Source organism: Dendrobates tinctorius, unplaced genomic scaffold (assembly GCF_039654945.1).
Source record: "Dendrobates tinctorius isolate UK_male_01 unplaced genomic scaffold, ASM3965494v1 ptg000023l, whole genome shotgun sequence".
Classification (NCBI taxonomy): domain Eukaryota; kingdom Metazoa; phylum Chordata; class Amphibia; order Anura; family Dendrobatidae; genus Dendrobates; species Dendrobates tinctorius.
In genome coordinates, this window is record NW_027361691.1 from 15,248,936 (window position 1) to 15,272,936 (window position 24,001).

The window sequence follows — 24,001 nt, forward strand, 5'->3', positions numbered from 1 at the left end:
GTGTTTGTGACCCAGAATTGGCCCACATATGAAACTTGAAGACTCCTCCATTTTGCAAATTGACACATGTATTATTTAAAGCCCCAATTAACCCAATGCAAAAAAAAAACAACATTTGTCTCATACACAATCTGCCATTTAAAATACTGGTTCCTTTCTTTTAGCCCACTAATGTAAAGCCGGAAACTTTTATCAGGCTGTGAACTGCAAATCAGGTAGTCGAAACGTGAATGAGAGAATGAAGATCGGAGACCGAAACTTAGTACAATTTCATTAACTAAAGTTAACCACTAACATTTATAAAAAAATCATTTCTTACACGTCAGAGGTGTTCATAGCCTTTAAGCTAGCCACTCACAAGGAACTTGTCAACAGGCTTTCCCAATATGAAGCAGGGCCAGCATCTCTAAACCGTTTTTTATAGCATTCTGGTATGCATGTTCCCAATCCGCACCGAAGGCACAAAGATGAGCTTTTATTATACTCACTTATGGGACGGGGCGGTCCAATGGGCGTTGCTTGTCGTGACCCGGCGCCTTCCCTCTTCTTACAATTGCCTTCCTCCTTCCCTGCTTCATGTGGAAGACGAGTCCTACGCCTTCCATACAGTATCCCCCATTGCGCTCCTGCGCAGGCACACCTGTCTCTTTTCTGATGAGGGCAGAGCGAAGTACTGTAGTGCACGTGTCGGGAATGATCAAAGAGCACCGATAACCCTTAGATAAAGCCGGCGCATGCACACTACAATACTTTGTCCTGCTCTCGGCACGGCAGAGAGAAGTGCACCTGCTCAGGAGCACAATGGTGAGCACAGGATAACGTAGGATGCGTCATCCACATGAAGCAGGGAAGGAGGATTGAAGGAAGAAAGGAGGCACTGGTTCAAGGCAAGACCGTGCTGTCTGGGAGTATAATTTTTGTGCCTTGCATACGGAATTAGGGACATACACACGGCATACTAGAATGCTCTAAAAGTGGGCTTAAAGGTGGTGGCCGTACTTTATATGGGTGATAGGTTCCCTTTAAGTTTTTTGTTTTTGTTTTAAGCAGGAATTCAACGTTCAAAAGTTTTTACTTCTAACTTCCTTGCGATTTAATGCTTCCAAACTTGGACAAGCCACCATTTCATTTGCATTTGTACATTGAATCAAGTCCTCTGACAGCGCCAATATGTTTATTTCATTCTTTCTTACTTTCTTTCTTTCCTTCTAATCCTACTAGATTTTTATCGAAAGTCTACGAACACACATTAAATATGCTTCTATACTGCAAGCCGTAATTTTCAGTTTCCATCTTAAAATTGCTCTCCTAGCAGGTCATTGCCGACAAAGAGAAACTCGGTGGCTCGGAGCTTTTATACCCTACCATGCAGAAAATAAGCATGGTTCAATCTTGCATTTTATAGCCTGTCAGACCAGATGTTCTGTGCAGTTTTTTTTTTGTAAAAATTGTTCTGTTTCCGAGGCATGGATAGAATTAGAGAAATTCGCTCCTGAACAAGCGTAATCAATATTTATGTGCACATTATATAACTCGAAGCAGTAGGGAGCGACCTTATATATAATTTATTTGACAGATTTTTTTGCTTCATAATTTATCGGCACATATTAATGTGCTTCCTGTCTTACATATACTATGCTAATGTTGATTCTTTGAACGTAGCAGGGGGCATGGTCTTGATTCTGACTCTGATGGTAGCCTAGTTTTGCCCATAGATACTTTAATGCAGTTACTTTCAGTTAGCTGGGATAATATTTTAGGGAACACAAAATGATCAATTTAGCTGGAAATGAAGCTTTATTAACCATCTTGAATGGACCCTAGTTCAGGGGTATGTGGTACTTTTAACGCCAAAGTCATAGGAGGCTCCAAAATGTTGATCAAGTTTATCGAGATCGCGATGGGACACCCTATGCTTGTTGACCGTTGCCATTTGTATAGACCACTTGCCAAGCGTTGACACCATCCTTGATCTTGTAGGACTGACTTCATCTGCATCTTTCTGTTGAGGGATAAACAGTCATTTAAGGCCTGCAATGGATTACGACCATCTTTATAGTCCCTACATTTCACCAAAAAAGGTCCGTTCAATCTATTCTATTATTTCTAAACACTATTTTTCGGTGATTCCTTTGTATCCTCGTTCATACTGCACCCACACACACAAATGATACACCATTTGAAAGGTAAACTTGCCCCTTTCAGCAAAAAAAGAGCCAAACAAACCACACATCCACGATTTGATCACAAAATACAGTTTACGCATTAATTTTCATAAACCTGCAGTAAGGAAAAAGGACCTGCAGGTGGCAGCACAGTACCCCAAAGCACACTACCAACACATTTGTAAACATGCACTGCTTTTTCGCTGATTACTTCACCCCACACACACACATGATACACCATTTGAAAGGTAAACTTGCCCCCTTCAGCAAGAAAACAGCCAAACAAACCACACATTCACAATTTTATCACAAAATACAGTTTAAACATTAATTTTCATAAACCTGCAGTAAGGAAAAATGATCTGCAGGTGGCACCACAGAACCCCAAAGCACACTACCAACACATTTGTAAACATGCGCTGCTTTTTTAGGGATTACTTTGCCCCACACCACACATGATACACCGTTTGAAAGGTAAACTCGCTCCCTTCAGCAAGAAAACAGCCAAACAAACCACACATTCATGATTTTATCACTAAATACAGTTTAAACATTCATTTTTATAAACCTGCAGAAAGACACAATGACCTGCAGGTGGCACCTCAACCGGAAGACATTTTTTGGCCTCTACTTATCAAAACAATTTATTGTATTACCAATCTACATATATAAATACCTGTCTGTGTTCATCATCAACTCATGAAATACATTTACATTTGACCAGCTTGCTTTTTCTGAAATTGCCTGCGCCCCCGATGACCAATGTGGGTAAAGTACGCACGGGCCAAGCTAGTCCTATATAAATACAAAGAACAAATTTGCCTACTGTATCCTAATATTCGAGAGTCTCTTGGAAAAACAGGAAGACCTGCTGGACTCCTGTATGAGTTCACTAGTTGCCATTAGGCCCTCCCAGGAGGTTTACTGCAGGTGTTTGTGCCATATTAAAACCACATCGTTTTAGATTTTAAAAGAGAAGTCGGACAAACATTCCTGAGTCCTGGTAGTGCCTTATCTCCGTGATAAATAAAAGTATTAGCTGTTTAATTTTAGCAGACCAAATCCTTCTCTTCCCAGCATCATCTACAGCGGGGAAAATAAGTATTTGATACTCTGCCAATTTTGCAAATTTTCCCACCTACAAAGAATGGAGAGATCTGTAATTTATATTGTAGGTACACTTCACCCGTGAAAGACAAAATCTAAAAATAAAAAAAAAACTGAAAATCACAGTGTATGGTTTTTACATAATTAAATTGCATTTTATTGCATGAAATAAGCATTTGATCACCTTCCAACCAGCAAGAATTCTGGCTCTCACAGACCTGTTAGTTTTTCTTTAAGAAGCCTCCTACTCTGCACTCATTACCTGTATTCATTACACCTGTTTGAACTCGTTACCTGTATAAAAGACACCTGTCCACACAAAATCAACCACACTCCAACCTTTCCACCATGGCCAAGGCCAAAGAGCTGTCTAAGGATAATCACAGGAACAAAATTGCAGACTTGCACAAGGCTGGGATGGGCTACAGGACAATAGCAGGCAGCTTGGTTAAAAGGCGCAACGGTTGGCACAATTATTAGAAAAAAATGGAAGAATCACAAGATGACTGTAAATCTTCCTCGGTCAGTAGAGCTCTCTCTGTGAAGGCTTGTTGGTATGTCTGTGAATGCGAGGTGATGGTTTTATTGATATTAATTTGGGGGTGCATATGACGTTTTGTTCGATTTTTATCGCATTTTTAGGGTGATGAGGCGACGTGACCTAAAAAGTCAGTTTGTTGTTTCCCTTTCTTTTTCTCTGTATGGAATTTACCATGTGGGTTAATTAATTTTGTATTTTGATAGAATGAACAGTTACAATATCAAATATATATATTTTTCAAAATTTCTTTGTTTTTAATGTGGAGTGAAGGTGTGTGTTTCAATTATTTGTTTCTTTTTAAAAGCTTTTTTTATTTTTTTCTCTATATTTTTTAGTCTTGCTAGGGGACTTAAACCTACAATTATCTGCTTATACTATATTCTGCAACAGCGCAGTATTGCGGTATGTAAACCCAATCAGGAAAACCAAAATGGCAGTGACAGTGTCCTTCAGCAGGCTACAATTGCCATCCATGTATACCCACAAAGGTCCAATGGGAAGGAGTATGTGTGAAATGGTCACTGCTTTATTTAAACGCCATTGTAAGAAATTGATTGCAGCATCTAAATAGGTAACAGCAGCCTTCGAAGCTGAACTATTGCTGCTGTTGATATAAACAGATGCCAGCTATGTAACACAGCTGACATCTACCTCATATAGCGCTGGCTCAGCTCCTGAGCTCCCTTCCCACACTCTAACCTCATCTGAAGTGTGATTGAGTCCAGAGAGATGCCTGAGGCGAGATACTCAGCTCACTCATGGCAAAAGTGGCCTTGAGAGTATGGAAATCCTAGAGAGTGATCTTATGCCTTGGGGATCAGGTCAGAGAGATCCTTACAACAAACAACTGGACCCATTTATTTGCTGCTTTAAGACAATAAGAGGAAGTTCTCATGAATGTATATCATTTAATAGCACAGACATTTGGGATAAATTAGTTTGTTTTAAAAGGCAGATGTTTCCATTAAAGTTAGAAAAGGTAGTTATTGGAATTTTTTGAAATTTTTCTTTTTTTTTCTACATGTATTCTGTCGATTTTCTTCTATAGCCACACTTAGCGAAAAGTTCTGCAGGCAAGTCTACGATAACTTTTATTTAGCAAAGTGCCAAAATCATTAGAAAGATGAATAATTTTACAGCGGGCTGTACCTTAAGCTTTCGCTTTTCATCTCCGGCTACGCCATTGAAATTTTTATGCTTATTTTATTTTTCTCTTCTAATTAACAGAACAAAGTATTCTCTTTGAAAAAAAAAAAATGCTATACTCTCCCTAGGCTTTCAATTAAAGACTTTTCCTTGAAACTCTATTCTTCAAACGATTTTACAGTCATTTTTTTTTTGCATCATTTCCCAAGCAAATCAATTAAAACGTTAATTGGAAGATGCCATGTCTTCTTAGCATAAAATGCAAAAAAAAAAAAAGGCATGTAATCTCATAGCCGTTCCAGGCTACCGTAGTATCTCTACCTCCTCCAAAATGAAATGTCAAGGACAATTAGGAGCCTTCCAGAAATTGACTGTATTGAAGATGACTACTGTGGTAGTAATAAAGATAGACCCAAAAAATGAAAATTTAACATTATTTTCCTCGCAATTTGGGTTTCTCAGAATTTTTCTTGGAATTTGATCAATTTGACTGTGGATATGGATAAGAGCAAGACCAATTAAAGGGAAACTGTCACCTCATTTTTTCCCTATGAGATGCGGCCACCGCCATCAGGGGCTTATCTACAGCATTCTGTAGTGCTGTAGATAAGCCCCCGATGTAACCTGAAAGAGAAGAAAAACGAGTTATATTATACTCACCCGGCGCCTCCCATCTTCTAGCGATGACATCCTCCTTCTTACTTCTGCCACGGCTCCTGCGCAGGCGTACTATATCTGCCCTGTTGAGGGCAGAGTAAAGTACTGCAGTGCGCAGGCGCTGGACCTCTCTCTTACCTTTCCCAGCACTGCAGGATATAAGCCCCTGATGGCGGTGGCCACATCTCATAGGCCAAAAATGAGGTCGCAGATTCCCTTTAAATAACAAGAGCTAAATAGCTAACATACCTAAGGGTTCTCCTCCTGTCAAAGCAAAAATTATCCATACAAATACGGAAAAGAAATCCTTAAAGGGATGCACAACTTTGGACTATCATATCTGGTAGAGCTTCTTCATTCCTGTTAGTGTCCCCTTAGTGGCATCCACAGCTGTGATCTGTGTGACGTCTGCCTCTATGTGTTAAATTTCCCTGCAGCGCCACCACAGGAGAAATTAAACATTACACAGTGTATGTTCACATCAGTAACACAGACTGTTGGTAAAACGATTAGACGTGAGGGCAAATGCTCTAAATGTATAGCTTTATTCTTGCCAAATTGGTTTGGAGTGTGATGACTTTCCCAGGATGGTAGATAAGGGGGAAAGAAAAAGTAGGCATGTTTGATATTGGCCATGATCAGAGGTGTCTGGCACCAACTTATTTTTCTCTCTCCCCCATTAAGAACAAAGGGCCACTCAAAAATTTATTAAAGAAGCACTTCCATGCAATGTCCCTGGCAGAGGGTCGACAGTAATCTAATGGAAATGTTAGCTTCCCAGACACCAGGAATGGGTCCCATTTCTGATCTCTGACATTCAAGATTTTTTTTTTCCCTGGCAGAGGGAGTAGCGAAGCAGCTGGGTCAGGAGTTGAAGAGAAAGTGGAGCTGGGATTCCAGGGACTTTGTAGTGAGGTAGAATTGTAGTTCTAATGCTAATCAGTTTTTAATCACGTGATGTCATAGACCTAATGGAAAGGAGAAGAATTAGCTGGGTAGAAAGGCAAACAATAGTAAGTACACAGATCTCACAGTTCTATATAATATGATGACTGCAATATAGTAAGAGGGTAAAAACTTTGATGGGAGGAGGATGGCTTCTTTCAGCTATAGGTAGAAAATACAAGTCTTAATTGTTAAATCATTATAATCCTGTCTAAATGTAAAAAAGCTGAGACTTTCACGGTCTCTACTTCTCGGTTTAATTTTAACCAGAAAAGCAGGGAAATGCCAGCTCAACCAATCACTGGTCACAGTGGTGATGTCACGGTTAAACCCCTCAGTGTGTCTGGGAAGCAGTTACTGACAGCTCAGCCATCCACTTTGGTATATTGGTGTGCTGAAGCTGTTGGTGCTTTGATTGACGGCTTAGTCATCCAGTTGGGTGCAGGGGTGTGCTGAGCTGTCAGTGTGTTGATTGACAGCTAGACTTTCCATTCTGACACTGGGAGGGGTTGGCTGTCTCCAAGTGTTCATTAACCCAGGTGATTGCCAGGCTACTTAACTGAGCTGTTTTTCCCAAACCTCTGCTAGATGTGCAGTACATTCAGCTAAGGGCCCCGTCACACATAGCGACTCACCAGCAATCCCAACAACGATATCAACTTGTCAGGATCGCTGGTGTGTCGCTACATGATCGCTGGTGAGCTGCCAAAGAGGCAGCTTCACCAGCGATCAGCACCAGCGACGACGACCAGCACGTCGCTGTGTACCTTAGTTACCAGCGCGCTGGTGCAGGGAGCTGGTAACTAAGGTACACATCGGGTTTCTAAGTGCCGCGTGGCACTTAGAAACCCGATGTTTACCTTGGATACGAGCTCCAGCTCGCTGATCGCTGGTCTCCCGCCTGCCACACGCAGCGATGCGTGCTGACCAGCGGGAGACCAGCAACAAAAAAAATGTCTAGAGGTTTCCACAGCTATCAGCGATACCCGGCAGGGGGGCTGATCGCTGTCACACTGTCATGTCGGACGCTGTTCACACCACAGCGTCCGACAGGCAGAGGTAGTTCCACCTCCAGCCACTATAGCCTCAGTGGCGCCGGCTTGATCTTCAGGCTCTCGGGGGTTAATCCTGCTGGAGACCAGGTTGGAAGGTTAGTCACGCCCACGGTCTTTAAATAGTCATACTGGCATATGGGCGTCGCCGATTATAGCTTGTGTTTTCATACCAAGTGGTTCCGGTCTGGAGTGGAGGTGTTGCAGAGAGAGAGATTCGTATCTGGTGTCGTATGATCCGTCGTTATCCTTTCTCCTTCCCATATTTGTGTTTAGTTGTGCCCTGTTCACATTACTGTATATTCCTGTGTGTGTGCGGCGCAGTGCAGTTTAAGTTCTCCCTGTCTGTCTTATTTGTGTGGGAGCTTTGGTGGTGTGTCTCCTCACTGGGTGGAGGGTGGAGGGTTAAGTGCAGGGCTGAGCAGGAGATAAGGAAAGGGTGGAGGCTCAGGCATTTGCACCTTCAGCAAAAACCCTGGGTTGAGGGTCAGACAGGGTTTCCCCTAGTGAAAGGGACACCACAGGGGCCCCGGGTATTTCTGCCTTAGTTGTCCTAAGCCCCGCGTGACATTATAATCGGCCCACATTTTTTCAGGAGTCCATGGATCCCATGGATTCCATAACCCGCCAGTTGGCGGCGCTGTCCTTACAGGTCTCCGAGTTGAAAGGGGCAGTTCAGCAGCAGGGCCTGGTAGTAGCAAAGGTGCAAACGGCATCTGCAGGTATCGGTGCAGAGCCGAAGTTTTCGCTGCCAGAACGATTTTCAGGCGATCGCAGCAAATTTGTCGTATTTCGGGAGGCCTGCAAATTATACTTCCGCATGAGGCCCAGCGAGTAGGGCTGGTGTTGTCATTACTGAGTGGTGACCCCCAAGCATGGGCATTTTCCTTGCCAGCTGACTCTGCTACATTTCATTCGGTTGATAATGTTTTTTCTGCCCTCGGGCTCATTTACGATGACCCTGACCGACTGGCTCTAGCGGAATCTAAAATCCGCGCCCTCCGCCAGGGGGAGCGCTTGGCAGAGGACTATTGTTCGGAATTTCGCCGCTGGGCTGTAGACACACAGTGGAATGACCCAGCACTGCGGAGCCAGTTTATTCATGGGGTATCAGGGAGGGTGAAACAAGCCCTCCTGATGTATGAGTCTCCGGCATCATTGGAGTCTGCCATGAGTTTGGTGATACGTATTGATCGCCGTTTTCGCCAGGGGGCACAGGAGACGCTACCTCTGGGGGAAAGCAGAGGTGCAGGTGTGGTTGAAGTAGATGAGTCCCCTGAACCTATGCAGATTGCTGGCGTGGCACAGGTTCAGCCTCGCGCTCCGGGATTCCGGAAGCCCGGAGCATGTTTCTACTGTGGTAAAAGAGGTCATTATGTTAACGTTTGCCCGGTACTACCTAAGAGGGTCACATCGGCGGAAAACTGTTAAGCTCAGAGGGTATGGAGGAGACCCAACTGAGCGTATGCATATCCTCCATGATGGTATCTCAATGTATGCTCCCTGCCAAGGTTATTATCGCCGGCAGAGAGCTACCTATATCAGTGTTTGTGGATAGCGGTTCCGCTACCAATCTCATAGATGAGGAGTTTGCACACACCGCCGGGTTTAAGATCGAAAAACTTCCTCACCCATACAGGTGGTGACCATTAATGCTGTTCCCCTCCCTCAAGGGGAGATTACTGAGTTTGTGGCAGAGGTGAAACTCCACATTGGGGTCCTACATTCTGAGTCGGTTACATGTAGGGTCCTCCGTAATCTCCCAGCTCAAATGGTCCTGGGTTTTCCATGGCTGTCCAGGCACAACCCGGTAATTGATTGGAAAACTCAGGACATAGTGCAATGGAGTGGTTTCTGCCAAGACAATTGCTTGGCCACATGTGTGTCCGCCGTGACGCCCAGCCTGCCGGAGGCTTTGCAGGATTTCGCGGATGTTTTCTCTGAGAAGGGTTGCTCAGAACTGCCTCCACATAGAGCCTATGACTGTGCGATTAGGTTAAAACCCGGGGCCAAATTACCTAAGGCCAGGATGTTTAATATTTCTGGTCCTGAGAGGCAAGCTCTGAAAGACTACATCGCGGAGAGTCTGAGCAAAGGACACATCCGGCCTTTGTCCTCGCCTGTAGCAGTGGTGTTTTTCTTCATTAAGAAGAAAGATGGGGGGTTACGCCCGTGTCTGGATTTCCGAGAGTTAAACCAGATTACTATCCGTGATCCCTACCCAATGCCGTTGATCCCGGATTTGTTCAACCAGGTAGCGGGGGCGAAATGGTTTTCCAAGCTGGACCTCAGGGGGGCGTATAACCTCATAAGGGTCCGTCAGGGGGATGAGTGGAAGACGGCGTTTAACACTCCTGAGGGTCATTTTGAGAGTCTGGTTATGCCGTTTGGGTTGACCACCGTGCCTGCCGTTTTCCAACATTTTATTAATGATGTATTTGCTCATGTCCTGGGGAGATTTGTGATTGTATACCTGGATGATATCCTCATTTATTCTAGCGATCGGGACACTCATTTGGAGCATGTTAGGCAGGTGTTACAGTTGCTCCGGGAGAACCAGCTCTATGCTAAGCTGGAAAAATGTTTATTTTTTGTCCAGGAGTTGCCCTTTTTGGGATATATTGTGTCCGCAGCCGGTTTTAAAATGGACACCGCTAAGGTGCAAGCGGTGCTGCAATGGGAGAGGCTGGAGAGTCTGAAAGCACTCCAGCGGTTCCTTGGGATTGCGAATTATTATAGGAAATTTATAAAACACTTTTCGACTGTCGCCAAACCGCTCACGGACATGACAAAAAAGGGTGCCGAACTGGCGAACTGGCCTGAGGTGGCTATACGTGCATTTGAGCGTCTGAAGAATAGTTTTGCTTCAGCCCCCATTCTGGTGCAACCAGACGTGTCTAAACCTTTTGTGGTAGAGGTTGATGCGTCGGAGGTGGGAGTGGGGGCAGTACTGTCTCAAGGCTCGTCCTTGAGCGAGATGCATCCATGCGCCTACTTCTCCAAGAAGCTGTCGCCGGCCGAACGGAATTATGATATCGGCAACAGGGAGTTGTTGGCCATCAAACTGGCTTTTGAGGAATGGCGACACTTCTTGGAGGGGGCGGCTCACCAGGTCACAGTTATCACTGACCATAAGAATCTGCTCTATCTGGAGTCGGCCAAGCGTCTGTCTCCTAGGCAGGCTCGCTGGGCATTGTTTTTTACTCGTTTCAATTTTCTTGTGACGTACCGTCCCGGGGCTAAAAACACCAAGGCGGATGCTTTGTCTAGGTGTTTTCCGGGGGGAGAACCTCGGGAAGAGCCGGTACCCATCCTCCAGAAAGGGGTAGTGGTCTCGGCTCTCACGATGGAGGTAGAGGCGGAGATTGCCGAGGCCCAAGAGGAGGTACCACCAGGACTTCCCGCCAACAAATCATTTGTACCCCTGCATCTTCGGCTTAAGGTGTTGAAGGAACACCACGATTCTGTACTGGCTGGTCATCCAGGGGTGAAGGGCACCTTAGAGCTGGTATCGCGTCGTTTCTGGTGGCCCAAAATCCGGCAGGACGTGGTCTCGTACGTGGCAGCTTGCATCACGTGCGCTAGGGCTAAGTCACCCCGAACCCGTCCTGCTGGCACGCTACAGCCTCTGGGGGTACCCAATAGGCCATGGACAGAAATCTCCATGGATTTTATCACTGACTTGCCAGCCTCGGCAGGGAACACGGTCATCCTGGTGGTGGTTGACCGTTTTTCAAAGATGGCGCATTTTGTGGCGTTGTCTTCTTTGCCCAATGCTAAGACGTTGGCTCAGGTATTTGTGAAGGAGGTGGTCAGACTCCACGGAGTACCATCTGACATAGTATCTGATAGGGGTACGCAAATTGTGGCGAAGTTTTGGAAAGCTTTTTGCTCAAGGTTGGGGATCAAGTTGTCACATTCATCGGCGTTTCATCCACAGTCTAATGGACAAACTGAGCGCATGAACCAAAATCTAGAACAGTATTTACGATGTTTTGTGTCCGACAACCAGGAGGAGTGGTCTACTTTCCTTCCTCTGGCCGAATTCGCGTTAAATAATCACCGCCAAGAGTCATCAGGAGAGTCTCCATTCTTTTGTGTGTACGGTCAACATCCTCAGTTTTGTACCTTACGTCAGGGTGACACCGGGGGTGTCCCGGAGGAGGATCAGCTAGGAGCCCAATTGTCATCAGTCTGGAGGCGGGTGAAATAGCGTTTGTTGAGCATGAGTGCCAGGTACAAACGGGTGGCTGACAGTAGACGCGTGCCAGGTCCGGACCTGTGTGTGGGTGAATGGGTGTGGTTAGCTACGAAGAACATAAAACTCAAAATTCCATCTTTAAAACTGGGTCCAAGGTTTATTGGGCCTTTTAGGATTTCTGCCATCATTAACCCAGTGGCTTATCGGTTGGAACTTCCTGCGGTGTACAAAATACATAACGTTTTTCACAGGGCTTTATTGAAAAAGGTGGTAGGCTTGGTGGACACGACGCCGATGCCACCTCCAGTCATGGTGGATGGCGATTTAGAGTTCGAGGTCGCCAAGGTAGTGGACTCTCGAGTAGTACGCCGTACTCTTCAGTATTTGGTGCACTGGCGGGGGTATGGTCCGGAGGAGAGGTCTTGGGTTCCAGCCTCAGACATACATGCGGATCGGCTGGTCAGTTCTTTTCACCGTCGTCATCTGGACAAGCCGGGTCCTATGAGTCTTGAGGGCCCTGGGGTCCCTCGTAGAAGACGGGGTACTGTCATGTCGGACGCTGTTCACACCACAGCGTCCGGCAGGCAGAGGTAGTTCCACCTCCAGCCACTATAGCCTCAGTGGCGCCGGCTTGATCTTCAGGCTCTCGGGGGTTAATCCTGCTGGAGACCAGGTTGGAAGGTTAGTCACGCCCACGGTCTTTAAATAGTCATACTGGCATATGGGCGTCGCCGATTATAGCTTGTGTTTTCATACCAAGTGGTTCCGGTCTGGAGTGGAGGTGTTGCAGAGAGAGAGATTCGTATCTGGTGTCGTATGATCCGTCGTTATCCTTTCTCCTTCCCATATTTGTGTTTAGTTGTGCCCTGTTCACATTACTGTATATTCCTGTGTGTGTGCGGCGCAGTGCAGTTTAAGTTCTCCCTGTCTGTCTTATTTGTGTGGGAGCTTTGGTGGTGTGTCTCCTCACTGGGTGGAGGGTGGAGGGTTAAATGCAGGGCTGAGCAGGAGATAAGGAAAGGGTGGAGGCTCAGGCATTTGCACCTTCAGCAAAAACCCTGGGTTGAGGGTCAGACAGGGTTTCCCCTAGTGAAAGGGACACCACAGGGGCCCCGGGTATTTCTGCCTTAGTTGTCCTAAGCCCCGCGTGACACACACACAGCGATCTCGCAGGTGAGATCGCTGTTGCGTCACAAAACTTGTGACTCAGCAGCGATCTCGCTAGCGAGATCACTGTGTGTGACGGGGGCTTTAGTGTAGTTTGTTCTCTCTGTGCTTTGTGTTCTGTGTGTTGATCTTTCATTGCCTGACCTTGGACCTCATTCTTACCATCTGTCCGTTTAACTTTTTCTGCTCTGATCCGATCTCCTCCTGGTATTCTGCCCTCATAATTTTACCTGACTACGCTTTTGTTTCTTCCTTCTCTTTATGTCCTAACCTCCTGGCTTCTGACCTTGGACTCCTTGACTATCCTGACTCACAGCTTGGCCATGAGAAGTGACTAGCATCACAGGTGACACTCCTCTGACAGTAATTGGCTGAGCAGACTTTTCCTGCAATGTCCTTGCAATAATCTAGTTACCGCCTTTGAACCGACTCCTTTACAAAATCCTTTTTAAAATGTGGCGCCCAAGATTGGATCCCGTATTCCAGATGTGGCCTCACCAGTGATTTATAGAGGGGTAACAATAGATTTAGATCCAAGGATTTTTTAAACACCCTCAAATCTTGTTTGCTTTTGCCGCTGCTGCCTGACATTGAGTGCTTTTGCTCAGCTTACCTGTAATCAGAATCCCTTGTCCTTCTCCTGTTCTGTAGTCCCGAGTATTCTCCCATCTAATGTATATGCAGCAATAAGATTACTCCGTCCCAAGTGCATTACTTTACATTTATCAATATTAAAGTTCATCTGCCAAGTGTTTACCTATTCTTATCCAGACTGTTCTGTAATATTGTACTGTCAAGGTCAGTTTTTATTATCCAACAGGAAAGACTAACCCTTTACTCTAAATCCCATCCACAAGGTCATTAATAAAGAAATGAAAAAGAATCTGTCCTAATACAGATCCCTGCGGTCCCCACTGCTCCCAGTACAGATCCCTGCGGTCCCCACTGCTCCCAGTACAGATCCCTGCGGTCCCCACTGCTCCCAGTACAGATCCCTGCGGTTCCCACTGCTCCCAGTACAGATCCCTGCGGTCCCCACTGCTCCCAGTACAGATCCCTGCGGTCCCCACTGCTCCCAGTACAGATCTCTGCGGTCCCCACTGCTCCTAGTACAGATCCCTGCGGTCCCCACTGCTCCCAGTACAGATCCCTGCGGTCCCCACTGCTCTCAGTACAGATCCCTGAGGTCCCCACTGCTCCCAGTACAGATCCCTGCGGTCCCCACTGCTCCCAGTACAGATCCCTGCGGTCCCCACTGCTCCCAGTACAGACCCTTACAGTCCCCACTGCTCCCAGTACAGATCCCTGCGGTCCCCACTGCTCCCAGTACAGATCCCTGCGGTCCCCACTGCTCCCAGTACAGATCCCTGTGGTCCCCACTGCTCCCAGTACCGATCCCTGCGGTCCCCACTGCTCCCAGTACAGATCCCTGCGGTCCCCACTGCTCCCAGTACAGACCCTTACAGTCCCCACTGCTCCCAGTACAGATCCCTGTGGTCCCCACTGCTCCCAGTACAGATCCCTGCGGTCCCCACTGCTCCCAGTACAGACCCTTGCGGTCCCCACTGCTCCCAGTACAGACCCTTGCGGTCCCCACTGCTCCCAGTAAAGATCCCTGCGGTCCCCACTGCTCCCAGTACAGATCCCTGCGGTCCCCACTGCTCCCAGTACAGATCCCTGCGGTCCCCACTGCTCCCAGTACAGATCCCTGCGGTCCCCACTGCTCCCAGTACACATCCCTGCGGTCCCCACTGCTCCCAGTACAGATCTCTGTGGTCCCCACTGCTGACTATATCCCATTTAGAGAACGTACTATTTATGATGACTCTTTGTTTCCTGTCCTTCAGCCAATTCCTTACCCATGTGAAAAGTCCAGATAAATCACATCAACCGCATTACCTACATCCAGACTCCTCATAGAGAGCCAGCATGTTCCACGCCTTCCAGGCTTCAATAAAAGGATCTACAGTATTGCTGTCCTGATATTCCGGGTCATTCTACCACACAGTTCTTGTCTTTTCTTAGAATAAAACATTGGCTGTCAGTTATTATTATTCATACATGGCTGGTGAAACCAGTAATGCTCCATGGGAGATCAGTGTCTTAGAAAGACTTAATCTTTATAAATCTTTAATCCAATATTGCTCGTAGATTTTCGAAATCTAGAAACAGTTTTTATTTATCATTTTCTTATATGACTCATAACACGATCCGGCTTGCAGTATTTCATGTCAATGTTACCATGATAGTTGCAACTCCTCATACAAGGATTATATTTCTTCATATATTTATGGACAGCCCAATTGACTGATATTGGGCCCAAATATTCATGATGTGTTTGTCACGGGGCAGTAGGGAAAAACAGGAGACGTGGAACCTGGGCCCTGAACTGCCTCTCAAGCTAAGGGGGCCCTGACTTTCCTTAACTTGGGGGTACACTTAATGGTAGTGAAGCCCAAGACCTGTCCCTATCTCCTGTTTAGCCCTGAGCTAAACCCCAACCCCCTCCCCAGGAGATGAGACAGGGAATAAAGTGAACTGCACCAATAACACGAAAGGAAAAGATAAAACAGACACCACGGGGTTAAAGCAACTAAAAACCAAAACTTAGCTTTATCTGCTGCCAATGCTCCAAGAAGCAGAGAAGGCACCCGATCAGCATCCAGCAGCAATACTACTGCTCCAGATAAGCTGAACCCCCTCTGCACCAGGTAGGTCCAGTCTTCACCAAGGTTGGTTAGCAAATGACCAGAATTACCAACAGTGAATTGCAGCACCAGGTGGCCTTATAAAGGGAAGTGGGAGTAGTCACCACCTGCTGACTAACTAAACATGTAGTAACACCACCGGTCAACGGGGGGGGGGAAACCCAGCAGCCGGCCAACTACAGTTGTAGTAACACCAGCGGCCACCGGGGGGGGGGGACCCAGCAGCCGACCAACTACCCAACTACAGTTGTAGTAACACCAGCGGCCACCGGGGGCAAAAACCCATATTAACCCCCGAGGGCCAGAAAGGAAAAAGGTTTATATATGAGAGTCCAGACTCTGACACAGATCCAAAAATGGATCGTGACAGTGTTCTTTTTGTCAATGGAGATTGGCAGCCTGCAAAATTCTCCCTTTTCTCTGGAATTTCCAAATTAGCCGGAGGTGCTATATGTCTTTTGTTTTGCAAGACATTGGAATTGGGATGAACCAGTACCAGACTGTCCTAAAAACCATGATGTAATATTGATAGGAACCAGTTGCCAGAGGGTTTGCCATTCTGTTCTTTTATAAGACCTACTCCTTTTTATGTACTACACACTATTAGTGGGTCTGACACATGTTCATATATACAGCCTCTGTAGATCTTAATATAGTCAGGCCCCTCTAACTTATGTAAAAAGTTGGGTCTCCTCACACTTTTCTCACCAATACTGTCCCTTCTCACAATTGTCACATACTATCCCCTCACACTTTTTTTTCTCCAATTTTTTCCCAGATACTGTCCCCTCACACTTTTTTCTCCCTTTCTGTCCTTTCACATGTTTTTCCCCACACTTTCCCCCCCAATAATGTCTACTCACACCCCCATACTGTACCCTCACACTATTCTACTGCATACTTTCCCCTCTCAAGATTCCCTGCCCCAATACTGTCCCCTCACCCCCTTTCTGTACGTTCACGTTTTTCCCCCAAACTGTCCTGTCAGTTTTCTCTCCCACATTTTTGCTACTCACACCCCCTATACTGTCCCCTCACACTTTTCTACCCCATACTTTCCCCTCATAAGATTCCCCCCCAATACTGTCCCCTAACACTTTTCCCTTCACACTTTTCTCCCCCATACTGTCCCCTTACAAGATCCCCCCATAAAACTCCAGTTTCTTCAGCTCGATTATGCACTAAATTATCTAATTGCCATTCTCCTCTGTAGCGCAGGAGTGAAGACAGTAGCGTGTTCAGCTGATTTTATCATACTGCTGATATTGCCCTGACCTGGAAGTGCCAGCAGTCAGAGCTTCAATTGTATTTGCACCTGAAAGAAGCAAGTGCAATTGAATGCAGGGAGCCATCCTTTTACATGTTTCCTGAGCCACCTGTCAGATTGACAACTATCTTGGAGAACGGACAAATCTAACTCCCATGGGGCAGCAAAATTCCTTCATCTGGGAGACTTCTCGGACTGCCGTAGTAGATGGCACAACGGCACGCTGCTGTTGGCTGTGCACAGGTCAATTGCCCTTTCTGCCTGCCATTTATGCCCCTGTACTTCATAAAGGTAGCACTGCCAAATATTAAACAGCACACAACGACTGCCTGCTTTATTAAACTCAACAACCACATTGGCGGATATGACCGAATCCCATTTTTCAGGGCTTCAGGTGGAAGCCCCAATGGAGCCATTGACTAAACGTGGCTAAAACATGATTTGAATCTATCCTAAGACTGCATCTGGTTAGGAATGTAGGTCAGTTTTATTATGAAACTGTAGCATTATTTTTTTGGTTATTGTCTGGCTTTGGAGATTTGCCAATGCCAGTCTAAGGTTTGCTGATATTTGATCCAGTGCTTGGTAAACCGTAGAGCAGAATGTAACGTCTTAAACTAAACCACGCACCCATCTTGTGCTGTTTTTTAATACTGGTGTGTTTTTATGTGGATTTTGTGTCCCTTTTGGCTTAAGATCGAGTGCAATTTTCAACATAAGCATTACGTATCCCTATGACCTTCCTATGGGCCAACTAATGAATGGTTTCTCCAATCTATGTTTGTATACAGTCCTTCGTGGGGACAGTGAATTGATGAAAACCTACCCAATAATAGCAGAAGGTTACGTTACCACCAAGTGGATGAATGTCCTGGCACAATCAGCCCCTGAAAATGTCGAAACCTTTACATTGGCAATGACTCAACTACTAAACTTTTATTTTAAAACTTCAGCAAATCCATATTTTTAGCTCGGTGTCCTTCATCGGTGGGATCAGTGTTACAGCAGTTCCTTCCACCTGTTCAGACTTGATCTCAGAAGCCATTAGCTATGAGAACACCATAAAATTCTATGTGCTCCCCTCAAAGCCCATATGTCAGCTTCCCCTGCTGAGGCTTTCAGAGCAGCAAAGAAGCAATTATGATTAAAGGGCTAAAGTTTGGAGAACCTCATAAAGTTTAGTACTGGCAAAGTAAGTTTTCTCTACTTCGGCAGCAGTAACGATGATCGGGTTAGATGAGGAAACTTTCATCTGCAGCGTTTTAATGTGCTAAGCAAAATGAAATATAATTATTTTATGAGATTAATCTGCATAATTCTGATTAGATCTGTGTTTTCTTCTCCCTCTTTTGTTCCTGTGTAATTATTATTTAAACTAGTAATTACAGACTTGCTGAATCCAGTAATCAAGATTCTGGTTCAACTCAATCCTTGAAATTATAGAAAATTATGTTTAAAATAGTGATACCCATTGAAAAGAGAAGTTTAACTTACATATTGTTACTGGCTTTAAGATGACATCTTACTATGAACTTCCCAAGATTCTTGAGACTCCTAGCACTTTAGGACACCCCCTTACCATTATGTCAAGACCCTCAAGTCTTTTTGCACTTTAGATTGGGTTTTACCATCAGTATACCAAGATCTGTGAAGCTACTAGCATTTATGGATGGCCCCTTAGAACCAGAGCTGTGGAGTCGGTAAGTCAAACCTCCAAATCCTCAATTTCCATGACACCAAAATGGGCTCCGACTCCACAGCCCTGCTTACAACAAGATTTCAAGATCCTTAAAGTTTCTTAAAGTTCCTATCACTGTCTGACACTTCCTTACCATAACTTTCCAAGATCATTGAAGTTCCCAGCACTTTAGCATGCCTGCATATTAACATCTGTTGAAGAACATTAGAATGCCCACAGATCATCAACATGCCAAGATCCTTAAGGTTCCAATTGCTTTATGACACCCTCTTGCTAGATCATTGAGGCTTCTCGAATGTTAGGATGTCCTTTAAAAATCATGATCCATGAAGCTCACTGCAGTTTAGTATGTTCCTCTATCCTCTACCATAAACATTCAAGGATCCTTACCCCCTTATCAGCAAATTCCCACAATTGTTGATGCTCCTAGCACTTTAGGATGCCCCTTACCATCAACATGCCAAGCTCCTAAAGGATAACCCACTGGCTTTTAATGGTCCAAAATCCTTGAGGTTTCAAGTCCTGGTGAACTATTGGGTTGCCATTAGAAAACAAACATACAAATGAGACTAAAGGAACATTGAAGAACAGATGTGAATTGCGGTCACTGGGAAGCACCAGGGGGGATGGCCTGTCCCAATAATTTAGAAGGGGGTGATCCACCACGGCTCCAGCTTTCAGACTTTCAGAGGAAGATAGTAAAATAACAATAAAGATGGACAGTCACGGAGCACTAGGAACACTCAGACAGAGAATATTTTTGTTTCTTTATCCCACAATGCGTTTCGACAGTAACCCCCTCTTCATCAGGTCATCGAAATGCGTTGTTGGCTAAAAGAAAAAAAAAAATTATTTGTCTGTGTGTTCCTAGTGCTCTGTAACCGTCCATCTTTATTGCTAAAGGAACATTGAGGCACTCTGTAGATAAGAAGGAATAAATATTCCCACGTGGAGGACCTCTTGTTAATAGCGACTTCCTCTGTTAAATGCCAGGTCAGTTATAGGTCTAACTTTCTCTGCAAAAGTTTTTACAAAAATACCTTTATAGTGCTTTGAGCTCCATTTTTTTCAAACAAGCCTCCGATTCACTGCACAAAGATATCCAAGAAGTATCGTTTCTCCTTGCGGAGAATGACATGCTAAGCATGCCGTGATGAGGAGACTTAAAGCCGCAATGCTCCTCTGGGTAATATGCAAATTGTCTCTTCAGAGAGGAAGAGGACTAGAACTCTAATGCCACCTATTGGAAGTAGCAATCATAAAAGTCATTGTCGAGCCTTTAACGAGCCTTGTTACATGACTTAGGATAAAAGCCAAACTAGAATCTCAATTTGCAGACGCTGTGTTTCGGGGTACTGCCCCTTGTCAGTGCAAAGTGTGAGATCTGGTTTGGCTGTGTGAGAGGCGTCTGACCGATATCCAAGAAGTATCGTTTCTCCTTGCAGAGAATGACATGCTAAGCATGCCAAAATGAGGAGACTTAAAGCCGCAATGCTCCTCTGGGTAATATGCAAATCGTCTCTTCAGAGAGGAAGAGGACTAGAACTCTAGTGCTACCTATTGAAAGTAGCAATCCTAAAAGACATTGTCGACCCTTTAACGAGCCTTGTTACATGATTTAGTATAAAAGCCAAACCAGAATCTCAATTTGCAGACACTGTGTTTTGGGGTACTGCCCCTCGGCATGCTTAGCATGTCATTCTCCGCAAGGAGAAATTATACTTCTTGGATATTGATCAGAGCCAAACCAGATCTCTCACATTTTGCACTGACGAGGGGCAGTGATGTCTGTAAGCAGCTTTGTGGTAGTGTGCTTTGGGGTACTGTGGTGCCACCTGCAGGTCATTTTTCCTTACTGCAGGTTTATGAAAATTAATGTTTAAACTGTATTTTGTGATCAAATCGTGGATATGTGGTTTGTTTGGCTATTTTCTTGCTGAAGAGGGCAAGTTCACCTTTAAAATGGTGTATCATTTGTGTGTGTGGGTGGAGTATGAACGGAGATGCAAAGTAATCACCTTTAAGTGACTTAGCATTAAAAAGTGGAGATTCCAGAGGTTCATCATATTAGAATATTTATTTCCTGTATGTTATATAGATCCCTATTGATTATGCTTATGCTGCTTTGTTTTATCAGGGATATTAGAGCTAACAACCTGGGGTCCCAACTGCAGGACTACCCTGAGAAATCTTAACCATCAAAGGATTTGTTTGATGAAAAAAAAATTGTCAAAAGTCATCATTGCCACCACTTGAGAAGATTAATTAAGGAGATTCTGAAAAGCCTGAAAATAAATATATCCTAGACCCCTAATAAATAATAATAGAGTTGTGGACCCCAAACTCCTCTTTACATAGACATGCCCTTCATCAGACCAAACCCCTTGTATATACACTTTTGGCTACACAACATCCCCATAGGCAGACCCCAGGCCTGATTCTCGTGTTTGTACAGACCCTCTAAAAGGATCCCATATATTCTGAAAATAGAGACCCCAGACCAGAGCCCCCTAAAAGATTCAGACCGTATACTAGACCCCTTTTAAAAATACAGACCCCCAGATCAGCCCCAACACTGTTTTTAGACACATCTAAGATTCCCCCATGGTTTCAAACTTCTATATAGACCCCAGACCAGCCTCTCTCCTTTACAGGTTCCAATCCAGACTCCAAACGACCCCTTAACAAACTTAAGACCAGGCATTTATCTGCCAACCTCTCCCCCATTCTTCAGCTCTCTTCCATTTCCCTGCACCAACACAGACAATATCCTGAAGCCAAAATAATGGATGATTGGGAATGGGGAGAAGTGAATGTATACGACTTCTAGATGATGTCCAAAAGATCTCCCCTGTTTCCTGGAGTCTCCTGGATATGTTACCAGATTTGGCTACTCTAGAAAAAGTGGACAATTCCTTTAATTATTGAACTTTTATGCACTTTTTATAATATACAACATTGTCAGCTGCGGAGTTGTTCATCATAATAATGGGCAAGCAGGAGGCCGAGACCTGAATGTAGCAGGCGATTTGTCCTTATCAATGTCAACATATACAGTACATTACCGCTTGTGCTTTCTTTCATATTTTGTCAGATTTCTGAAAAAGCAGCTTTTTTGTGGACTTGATAGATTTTTCTTTCAGTAAGCCATTGGTGTCAGATTTCTTAAGATAACCCCGGAATACCTAGAATGTCTCTGGAGTAAAAATGGAATTCTCTCATCAATTTTCCTCCTTCCCAGATGCTGACAGAAATAACCAGGGCATCCATTGTTGGCCATGAGACATTATCCACTCTGGGCCATGCTTCGTTACTGTAGTCAGGAGTGTGTGGGCCATTCCTACCTTATCTGTCAGACTTTTGTGGAACCTCATCTGCCTCAGTGATCTCAAAAGTCCAGTTACAAACCTGTCTTGAAGATCTGTTCTGGATGTCAATGCCCGGAATAAGATGTTGTGTATATTCTGATGCTCTTATAACCTCAGCACTCTTAAAACTTAGGAATGCACCTTCTCACTTGTTAATTAGACCCTTGGGTCACCTTGGTTGGACTCCAGGAAGAAGGCCCCCATGTCAAATTCCAGCCATATATTTGGTACCTAGTTTATATAAATCAACATCTCATTGTTCCTGACTCAAAATAATGTAACCCCCTGATCTGCTTCATTGACATACCAATAGGTAGTAACTTTTGAGAGGATTACCTCTCCTTAAGGTGACCAGCTGTGGCCTGGACAAAAGTGTCTTTAATTTCTTGAAGCCGTTTTTTTTTCCTTGAGCATTTCTTGCAGCCCTTTAATTTAACAGTGCTTAGTTTGGAGAAGACTCCATCAGGATTCACTTTATGAAGTGACATTTTTCGATACCTCTTCTTTAAAAAAAAAAATATTTAAAACCATCTCTTGTGAGCAGCAGAATGGATTTCTGATAAAAATTAGTAGGAAGAGTTATCCCAAGTCGTTTTCAAGGAAGATTTTGGAGTGGACCTGCTAAAAAAAGCTTTTCAAAAACTTCAGTGTGAACATTGCCTATGTTATGTTACCTACATTACAATAAGAATCCATAGGCACTCTGCCACATAGTGCCGCCTTATCGTGGTGCATTTCAGTCCTAGTTTGGAGCCATGTGCAAAACTCAAGGTTGGAATATGGTGTTTCTTGATGTGAAGCTTAAGTTCCTGAGATGTTAGGGTGTGATGTTTGAAGACATGGTGATGGGCCATGACAGTGTTTGTGGAGAGGGTTCTCACCTAAAACTTCTCCATACCAATACTGTTAAGCAGATATCAGTTTTGTTATTTTGATGGCCACCACCCATGTAGACCCGACCAGACATCTGTACTTTGATCAGATTACTCCATAATAAGTGCCCACTGACACTGGACACACTTTCCCATTTTCATAGACTTATATCAAATATCTCATGCAGTTACATGTGGGAAATGGTGAAAATAAAGTTTTTATAACATCATTTTCCTCTTTTGTACAGGAGGAAATATGGACAGCGCTTTCGACATTGAGAAAGGAGTAGGGACGATTGTTATTGCAAAGCCGTTGGATGCCGAGCTGCGCTCTAGTTATAATATGACTGTCGAAGTCACCGATGGGACAAATGTTGCCACCACCCAGGTAAAATCCTGAAAGATCAATGTGTGGTTTTACTGTATGTAAAGTGAATATTCTCATCTCACTGGTTTTGTTACTTGGGAACTGGCAACTGGGGCATTCAAAGGGTAAGGGGCAATAATCTGAATCATCGAACCCTTGAAAGAGTTTTATGGTTTGACAGTTCTTTGTGGGTTGGCTCCAATTCGCTGATCACAATTGGTGAATTCACAAGACACGCGACGATCAAGGCTCGTGACATAATTTTTTGTACTCTTATTCAAGTGCTATGATCTCCATTGACATGGACAGAAACCTAAACGAGAGAAGAATTCTATTTCTAGCTCTGAGCGGTATGTTGGCTGTCATGTATCTAAGACTGGCCAAACACATTAGTTGGGTGTGAGGCAAAAGATCGTTTGACCGACAGCCTTCTCAGCAGACTCTATCATAAACACCTGAGTTCTCGTTCGGCTGAGCTCTCCTGTATTCTCTATGAGAAAGCTGCTGAATGATACGGCGATCAGAAGCTTATCCCAGGTAGAACAATGTGAACGGCAATCCAAAATTGGACATCGCTCCCGATCATCATTTGACCTGCTCCCCCATGCACATACAGTTGTGGCCAAAAGTATTGACACCCCTGCAATTCTGTCAGATAATACTCAGTTTCTTCCTGAAAATTATTGCAATCACAAATTATTTGTTATCATCTTCATTTAATTTGTCTTAAATAAAAAAA

At 44.6% G+C, this 24,001-nt stretch overlaps 1 protein-coding gene across 6 annotated transcripts in view; it reads left to right on the top strand.

Annotated features, from left to right (window-relative positions):
• The window catches only part of FAT3 (FAT atypical cadherin 3), a 745,842-nt gene that overhangs the window by 543,104 nt on the left and 178,737 nt on the right, over window positions 1-24,001 (top strand). For all 6 annotated transcript variants that reach the window (XM_073569283.1, XM_073569280.1, XM_073569281.1 and 3 more), the window contains one exon: window positions 23,144-23,283. In XM_073569283.1, the coding sequence (XP_073425384.1) occupies window positions 23,144-23,283 (140 nt within the window). The remainder of the gene's footprint in view (window positions 1-23,143; window positions 23,284-24,001) is intronic.